At 40.9% G+C, this 9,357-nt stretch overlaps 1 protein-coding gene across 3 annotated transcripts; it reads left to right on the top strand.

The window, feature by feature from the left end:
* Positions 1 to 221: 221 nt before the first annotated feature.
* LOC133898805 (uncharacterized) lies at positions 222 to 9,082 on the top strand. 3 transcript variants are annotated; one of them, XM_062339552.1, is made up of 19 exons: positions 222 to 459; positions 1,029 to 1,527; positions 1,908 to 1,999; positions 2,789 to 2,953; positions 3,051 to 3,432; positions 3,522 to 3,640; positions 3,741 to 3,813; positions 3,891 to 4,102; positions 4,202 to 4,246; positions 4,358 to 4,439; positions 5,493 to 5,681; positions 6,207 to 6,283; positions 6,383 to 6,473; positions 6,763 to 6,894; positions 7,224 to 7,346; positions 7,665 to 7,835; positions 8,101 to 8,160; positions 8,238 to 8,431; positions 8,640 to 9,082. In XM_062339552.1, the coding sequence occupies exons 1-18, from the start codon at positions 386 to 388 to the stop codon at positions 8,370 to 8,372; spliced, it is 2,721 nt and encodes a 906-aa protein (XP_062195536.1). In that variant the 5' UTR covers positions 222 to 385; the 3' UTR covers positions 8,373 to 8,431; positions 8,640 to 9,082. The 3 variants fall into 3 exon arrangements, with proteins under 3 accessions (XP_062195536.1, XP_062195535.1, XP_062195534.1); XM_062339551.1 differs by having other exon boundaries at positions 223 to 459; positions 3,045 to 3,432; positions 8,238 to 8,427; XM_062339550.1 differs by having other exon boundaries at positions 223 to 459; positions 3,045 to 3,432.
* Positions 9,083 to 9,357: the final 275 nt, after the last annotated feature.

Below are 9,357 nucleotides of genomic sequence, written 5' to 3'. Positions count from 1 at the left end.
CAGGGCTACGATCTCTATCGAACATACGTGCACATACGATTTGAGTCGCGGCAGTCGCTGTGGCGCGAGGCCAAAATAGAATTGTCTAGTCGAGGAGAAAAGGAAAAGAAAAGGAGGAAAAGAAAAACGGAGACGCGAAATGGTCTGGTCCCTGTGAAGCGTAACGGCAAGGCACCGGTGGCCTCGTCCAGCGCCTATCGTTTGCTCTCGCCACCCCCCCCCCCCCCCCCTTCCTCTTCCTCCTCCTCGACCTCGCCCTCCTCCCCACCGCTATTTCCCTCCCGATATAAACCCTATCCCCCTCCGCCTCGCCCTCCTCTCGCTTGCCGTGACGCTCCCGCGCCGGCCCCACCGCCGGCGAGAAGCGCGCAGGAGCAGCTGCCGAATGGCGGCCGCCGTGGCGTCGCAGCCGCGCCACCTCCCCCTCGGCGCCGGCGGCGAGCCGAGGTGCACCGCCAGGTTGGTCCGCTCTCCCCTTCCCGCTCGTCCTACTTGTGCCGTTGTACGGCGCCACCGTTTGGGTGGTCGCCGTTGGCTCGTGGGCGGATGGGCTGCGCGAATGTGCCGGTGGCATTCGACAGGTTGGTTCAATTGGTCGTGGAATTGCGCGGATGCGTGAGGGGTGCGATGCTGGGGCATAGTGTATACTGTGTAGTCCGTCACTTGGTTTGGTTGCTTACCGTGACGCGATGGTGGTAGCATTTCAGTTTCAGGGTTCGGAGCTTCGAAACGGGGAATCCTTGAAACGAACATGGGAGGACTTGTGAAGTGGGATGCTCTGCTAACTTTCTCTGTCTGTCTGGCATACACCGTGTGGGCATTCATGTTGCTGTTACTGGTAATATAGGGACTGTTGTCCTAAATGGTCGCTTGCCTCTGACTTTGAGTGGCTGGACTAGTTGATGGGAGTCGTACACATATCTAGTCATGGTGTATTGATTACGAGTTTCCATTGATGGTATAATTGAAGCTCATTTACATTATTTTAGATTCAGATTATTAATGGGTCGAACGGGTTGTGTTTGCAGCACACCAAAGGTTTATACCCTGGAGAAAGTGTATGGATTCAGATTCGTATGCAGAAGCGTTGTTGATCTAAGGAGTCAAAAGTTCCACCCTCGCGTTTCTAAGAGAAAGTGCTACCTGAGGAACTCACCATCAGAATGTGACAAGATCATACACAGTGCTAGATGGTTGGAGTTTAGGAGACAGAAAGGAACCATTCAGAGAACTAGAAGGATAGTTCACATTATTCCTTTGGCTTCTGATGATGACGGCAACAGTGTATCTGTTAATGGAGTTCCACAAGTTGGTTCAACAAGCGACATGGAGGAAGTAAGGTTGAAATTGGATAAAGCGCTGCAAACTGAAGATATTAGTTCTGGACTTGTCCAGTCAATACATGATGCTGCCAGATCTATTGAATTGGCTTTTCTAGATCACAGCAACTCATCAAAGAGCTCTTGGTTTCCACAGACGTGGCTTGGTGTTGAGAACAATGCATGGATAAAATCACTGTCTTACCAGGTAGAGAACTGAACATTCTGCTGAGGTACATTTACCCCTGTGCTTCACATAAAGAAAGCGAGGGGTATGTGCAGTCTTCCTATCTTGTCATTCCAAAATTTTGCTACTCTATTATTGAAGTCATGAAAAGTGAAAACTATTACCTATAGGATTTATTGCAATTAGGTTTCTCTTGGTTTCTTTGTTCTCATGTGTGAATATGCTGCCGCTTTTAACCAGCTTAGAGCCAATAGCCAAGCACCACAAATGAACTTGCTTTGAGTTGATGTTTCTTAGTTCTTACTGGGGAATTCAATATACTTCATTGTATCTGCGGACTCCAAAATTACAATGACTTCCATATTTTCTATCCTTTGAAATCTTATAAAAACTGTTTGCAGGCTGCTGTGGACTCATTGTTGCAAGCAGTTATTGATGTTTCATCTCGGGGGAATGGCAGAGATAGAGATATTAACGTGTTTGTTCAAAGGAGGTCAGCCCTCAAGCTTTTGCCTTTAACTTCATGTCTTGTTGCCAAAAAAATTTCCTCAAGCAAATTCATTTGTTTTAAATACGCAATCTTGCCTGCATTGAATTTTTCTTGGTGCAAATTCCTGTTTTCTAAGTTGCTTTACAACTAATTTTGATTGATATAAGTACACTCCTCCATTTGTTGACTGATTGGTTTCAGAAGCTTGGATGTCAATTGATATTTTCTCTCAACAAGAAACTAAGTTACTTCTGAGATCTACAATGTTAGGGTGTGTTACATTTCATTGATCTAGAAGTAGTCTGGCAATGGATTCAATTACCAAGCTGCCAAACTCACATAACTATAGTATTTATGGCAGCAGTGGATAATAAGAGTTGGTTAGGTGAAATGATCTTAATATGATTTGATCTGGTCTTCACATGATCCAGTCTACTTGGTGCCTTGGTTCTGGTTCTGTTGGTACATATAGTTAGACAAAAGAATTATCCGATGTCATGCATGTGCCAACTTAACAGGCAAACTGCTGGCAATGCTATACTAATTAGGAATAAGTTTATTTTAGTATGATGCCCACAAACTTTTCTTTCATAATACACTTTGATTATGGCTAGTGGCTGCATAAATGGCGATGGATATGTATCTTCTTCCGTATTGATTCTTTTACTCGTAGCGTGGTGAAGCAATGTTGGTTTCATCCTCTGTATTATGCACACATAACAATACAGTTTAGTGTCAAAGCTATAGGGCTTGTCTTGTGTGCCTATTTAATGATATTTGATTTGGTTGCAGTCTGTCCCGTCTGCTCAACCCTCTAGAAACTGCTATCAAGAATGAGTTGACTAAAAGGGAACCTACACTATATCAGTGGTATTCTTCTGATCAAAATCCTTTGGTGGTCAGAACATTTGTGAACATTTTTGAAAATGATCCACGGTTTAACCCTGCAACAGCAATGTACGTATAATACTTTCTTTTAGACAATACCATGCTCATGGTCAATACCTAATACAAGACTCCTGGGTATTTTTCTTTTGTTTGTTGTCAGATGCAGTGAAGGCGAGCAAATGAACACTAGTGAAAGTGACCTTTCTCTACTTATGCTAAGTTTGATCTGTCTTGCTGCTATCACAAAGCTTGGATCAGCAAAAGTTTCTTGTCAGCAGTTCTCCTCAATGGTTACTGATGTTATTGGTCGGTTCATGGATATGCTTCTTGAGTTTGTCCCTCTAAGTAAAGCGTATAGCTTGACAAAAGATATTGGTCTTCAGAGAGAATTCCTGTATAATTTTGGTCCTCGTGCCGGTGTTCCTAAATTTACTAACGATAATGGAGTTGAGGTATCATTTTGGATTGATCTTGTTCAGAAACAGTTACTACGTGCTCTTGATCGTGAAAAGATATGGTCAAGACTGACAACAAGTGAAAGTATTGAGGTTGAAACTTAGATCTTTTGCTGTAGTCATATTCAATCTCTTACATGGCTCCAAATCCAAGATATCTATCTATTCATCCCTTACTGCAGGTTCTGGAAAAGGATCTTGCAATATTTGGATTTTTCATTGCTTTAGGCAGAAGCACACAAGGATATTTGTCATCCAAATGTTTTACTGATTTGGATGATTCACTTGATGGTATTGTAAGGTATGCTTAATGTGAATTTTGATTTTCCTTTTTCTCATTGAAATGATGGTGCAGTACATAAGCTTCGACATGCCTGCTTTATTGCCTTACAATCATCCAGGTATCTTATTGGCGGGAGTGTATTGTATTATCCACAGTTGTCCTCTATTAGTTCATATCAGTTGTATGTGGAGGTAAGTATGCGGGTGATAGACTAAGTTTGTAATGCTATTCAGCTTTGTAAGTGTTCATATGCCTTTCTGACCTCCAGGTAGTCTCTGAAGAGCTCGAGTGGCTTCCCTTTTACAGTGGTGATGTGCCAACTGCAACAACTGATACTGAAGGTAGAGAAGAAATGCCTAAAGGGGAAGTAATATCAAGAGTGCTAAATGTGTGCTCTTATTGGATGAGTAGTTTTATCAAGTACAGCTCATGGCTTGAGAACCCGTCAAATGTGAAGGCAGCAAGATTCCTGTCCAAGGGGTATGTTAACTTTCTGTCATGGTGATGATATCTTACTTTTTTTCAGATATGCATATTTAAATACTAACTATTTTTTGTATTGTATGTAAAATTTGGTAGACATGCCATGTTGAGTGACTGCATGAAGGAGCTTGACATAGCAAAGTAAGCAGGAATTTGGAAATTATGTCTACTATCACTTAGTGGATGTATTTTTATTTATCAATTATGTAAATGACGTTTATGTTGTATTATTTATTTCCTAATATGTTGCAGAAATAATATGTCGAAAGGTCGAGGGTTGCCAGAACCTGAAGAGCACCCGGTTACCAAGACAGAGTTAGCTTCCTTTGACAAGGTATCTGTTGTAGAATGCGCTTTGCACATGCCAACAAAAGTATGCTCTGTACTACTGGTAGAATCCTTAGTGTGTTGACATGTTTGTTCTCCAAGCTGTTATTGGTTATAGCAATGGTTATTATATCACATGTTCTTACCTAGAGGCCCAGATGTTAAATTCACTATAGTACAATGCTGTGCAGACAATGCGATGCCGTCATTTTTATATGAAAACATAACTTCCATTAGGGCATGTACAATGGTGTTGTCTCTAAGGGCCTGTACAGTGTTGCCATCCCTTAGGTTGTTAGCCTCCAGACAGCTTAGAGATGACTTAAAATATCTCTTTGTGACCCTACAAATCTCTGAGACGGTCTACATTGTCTCTCTTCGTTCTCTCTCCTCTACGTAGGATTTTGCTAATGTTCGAATGCCAGAAGATAGTTGAGGTGGCACCATTGTCTGTTGCCTATCCAGTAAAATTTACAACCTCTCCATTGGGTCGTCTCTTAAGTTGTTTGTATGTGACCCCACAAAAGGTTTGACTTTTAGTTGTCTCTTAAGTTATCTCTATTTGACCCTGTATCTCTCTAAGAGATGGTTTCTTATCCGAGAGGCGACTTCAAGTCCCTCTCCGTGTTCTCTCTACTTCACCTTTTTTGTTTAGGAGAACAACGCGTAAAGTTTTGTTGATGTGGCAGGCGTTAGATATGGTTGTGGACTTGTGGTGGCACCATTTTACATGCCCTTAGATATATTCTAGGATCTACTGGAGAGAAAGGATGGACATATGTTGGATGGGCATCACTTGGGGATTGCTTCCCTTTTTAAAAAAAAAAAAAATAGTAGGTCTTGCTAAATTTGGTATTTCCCTTTTGCAGACTGTTATGTTGGGGACAGCTTCTGTACCCTATGTTTGATTTGCCAAAAAGCATAAATTATCAGAATAGCTGTATTGTGCATAGTTGTGTTGTGTGAGGTGCTTATTTTTAGTTCACAATGATAGTTGCCTCAGAATAGATGCTATCTCCTGCTGGTAATGTGTTGATGAAGTTAGTTTTAATTACTGCAGTCACTTGAAAGTGTTGAAGAAGCTTTGGTTAAGTTAGAACATTTGCTTCAAGAATTGCACGCTTCCAGTTCCAACTCTGGTAATGAGGATCTAAAGGCTGCATGCTCTGATCTTGAAATGATCAGAAGACTGAAGAAAGAAGCTGAGTTTCTTGAGGCATCCTTTCGAGCAAAAGCAGAATTTCTGGAGGTTAGCTTCTCTGACTTTCTTTTGTTTTAATACTTGCTTCTAACAGAGGGTAACCATGTGTCAATATGAGTATGTGATCACATTAATTTATCGAGATATTTCACTGTACAGCAATATTTCGTTTATGGCTTTCCTGTGTACTCTACCTGTCATGGGCAGTCCATTAGGATAATTCTCACGCGTGAACAGTACCACGGATTACTGTATCACGTGGTTCAGTTTGCATTTGTATCATTAGTTGAGATATATCTTCTTAGTTTCATTGGTTAGTGATAAGAACATTAATTACTTGAATAAGACTGCACTAGATATAACTGTTAGGGTCAGACCCACTATCTAAGGGTGAGGTGCACCCATAAAACTATGCAAAGATCAGATAAGCGAAGTCCCGTAGTTCCTAAAGTCCTGCTGTGGTCTTGCGTCCAACATAATAGAAAGTGTATACAATGTACCAGTTGGCGACTTGACCCCCAAACTGTATACTGGATTGTACTACTGTGCTAAAGGCTTTGTATGGTTGACTAGGCTGATGCTAGTAATGGACCATTATCACCTGCTGCAGAGGCTAATGAGACTTCAGCACCACTAAAATCAGCAAGCAGGTGGTATCTCTTGTAACCAATTCCAATATGGTCGTGATAGCTTCTGTGATTTCGAGGGTGGTAAATAAACCTGCCGATTTTTTGTATTTCTCTTGTCAGGGTCGATAGTAAGCGCCGTCCATTTTGGGATTTCTTTGGTAGGACTTCTGGAAAGAAAGTTGAGCTAGTACTTCAAGTTGCAGATCAAGATGTATGAATTTGTACCATGTTCATTTCATTTTATTTAATAACACTCTAAAGTCTAAACAATAAAAGATGGAAAAAGGGAAGGAGAAACATGATTATATATGAATGACTGCAAATGTGAGATTTTGCTTGAAGTGTTCCAGCTTTCACATTTAGCAGTGAAGGGATTTGCAAAGTTCATCATTGTTTAGTGAACAGTAACGAAAAGACACTTTGTCTCTTCTTGATTACTGAAAAAATCTGAGCCACCATGTTCCTAATCTAATGCAATTCTCGCCTTTGTCTTGTTAAAGGGTGTTGTTACAAATGGGGAGAAGAAAGACAAGGAGTCAAATGACATCCTCCGCTTTGAACAGTTAAGGCGTGAGCTGATTGAGTTAGAAAAGAGGGTGCAGAAGAGCGCAGATGATGCTCAAAAGGAGGAGGTATGCTTGCTTAATAGATGTTTTAAATAGCAAATGATATTTTTCTCCGGAGCATTTTTGTCATGAGGTACCAAGAATTATAACTAGGGTGGTACCAAATTTTGGTACCTCTGAAGGTATAATTTGGTGATACCTTATGGTACCTCCCAAAGACCGTAAAAAGACCCTTTTCTTGGTATTTGGGCTAGCAAATGTTATTAAATTAATCTTTCCTTTTTATTCTTAGCTTTGCAGCATATTTTGACTATGCTTTTTTAACAATGATGGCTGGCTTCACTGTTGTAAAAGTTTTGTCAAATTGAAATATTTGTCTGTTTACTGTTTTGCAGGTGTCGGATGTCCCAAATAAAACAACTTTGCCATTGCCTGGTGCGCCAGTGCCTTCTGACCAGGCTAGCAAGAAGGAAAATGTTATAACCAAGTCAGTGGAGAAGGTCAAGGAGACTACGACGGTATGGCCATTTAAATTAATTTGGTCCCATAGAAGTAAGAAACATGTACATATATTATAACAAAAGTTTTGCAACGTTCATTTCTCCAGCTTAACCAGCTTTTCTCATTCTGTTGAGGCATGATAATGATGCTTGAAGGCATTCATGGTACCATTTTAAATTATTTTAGCAGGGGGCTCAAATAATCTAAATGGTCATTAAAATGCCTATTTGGCCACCAACTGGGGCTCATCATACTTCCATTATATTAGTTATTTAAAATCCTATATTAGTTATTTAAAAGCCTCTTATTTCCTTCTCTATATTTTTTCTGAACAGACTGTGTTGCAAGGGACACAACTCTTAGCAATTGACACAGGAGCTGCTATGGGTTTACTAAGAAGAGCTCTTATTGGGGATGAACTAACTCAAAAAGAAAAGCAGGCTCTTCAGAGAACCCTGACAGATTTGGCATCTGTTGTTCCTATAGGAATACTCATGCTTCTGCCAGTAAGTCTTTCTTGTACTTTATTCCTGTCTCTTGAACAAGCAAAGGCTTTTTGGTCCATATTGTTTTCAATTTGGATGATGTAATCCTGTGAACTGTTTACCTCATCTTCATTGACTGTGGGCCTTATTTGGTTTCCAAATTGCCATGGCCAAGTATTTAATTCTGTGCTCCAATGGTGACATCTGTCGCATTTCTTGTGAACATCGCATTGAGTGCAAATATGTTCGTCCTTGGATTATTGTAAACAATTGCTTTTGTTCCCAGGTTACCGCTGTTGGTCATGCTGCTATTTTGGCTTTCATCCAGAGATATGTACCTTCAATGGTTTGTAATCTATGACCTCTCACTACTCTTCCACTGTTGCAATTTGTAAGTATAATTGTGTATTTGTTATTCTGCAGATCCCATCCACATATGCCCCTGAGAGGCTGGATCTCCTCAGGCAGCTTGAGAAGGTGAAGGAAATGGAAGTTGCTGAAGGCAGCAGCGAAGATCTAGTAGAGACAGTTAGTTCGAGAAGCGACCCAGTGAAATAAGCTGACCATGTACAGATGGAAATGAATATACTTCTGATGGTCTTTCCTGCAAAGTGTAGGTAACAAATTCACCAAGCTCGCTCCTGGGATAGTTGCTTTTTTTCCTTTTTTCCTTGTTTTCTACACATCTTGCAGCCTGGTTAGCTATAATCTGGAACTACTCAAATCATAGATTTGTTTCTTTTTTCTGTTTGGGGTTGAGGGTAGGCTTTTATCTTCTAGTTATTTTTTTCCATGATATTCTGAATCATTTTTACCCTTTTATAGTGTTTTGGAACAAGACATGGGAAAGATTTATTTCATTTAAAAGATCCTTGAAGTGACATGCGAATGGAGATCGAACTGCAAGGTTACATGCAATAATCAAGCATTGCATCGTGAAGTTGAAGATGTTTCCAGAAGTTGCACTTTGTAGATTGTATCCATATTTTTTGTATACATTGGCGCTCCGTGCCCATTCAACATAGAGGATGAATGTCCAAGTTCCTCTTGGATAGTGTGTGTAGGGTAGAGGATTGTATATCTAGCTGACATACTGGTGATCACCTGTTCATGTACCCCTCCTTTCTCTCCCCACCAGCCCTTCGTTTCGTCCACCCTTTGCCGAGAACTATACTCCTGTAATCTCTCTTTTTCCACCTGGTTCTCCTGTAAAAATGATGCCAAGTTCAGTTGGCTGAGGTTAAATGGCTAAAGGTTTCAAGCCGTCATCACCAATCACAAGGTTAAGTACCAAGTGTTGGCTTATGGGCATCTTCTAATTAAGCCCAGGCCGTATATGACAGGTGAATTTATCTGATAAGCTCACCAAACTTTCTGATGCTATCCGTTTGAGGCTTCGAGCCCATCAGAAGCAAAAGCATGTGAAGTGATGCTGGCTGGTAGTACAAGCAACCGAGTGAGCAAACCACGTGGATCTCTTTTGCCTTGGTCCAGCCCTACGACTACAATCGCTCAATTGTCTTTCGTTATCATCCCATTGCTC

The sequence above is a fragment of the Phragmites australis genome, chromosome 18, assembly GCF_958298935.1.
Source record: "Phragmites australis chromosome 18, lpPhrAust1.1, whole genome shotgun sequence".
Taxonomy (NCBI): domain Eukaryota; kingdom Viridiplantae; phylum Streptophyta; class Magnoliopsida; order Poales; family Poaceae; genus Phragmites; species Phragmites australis.
Note: the sequence above shows the minus strand (reverse complement) of the source record. Positions and strands in the feature narration are given on the sequence as shown.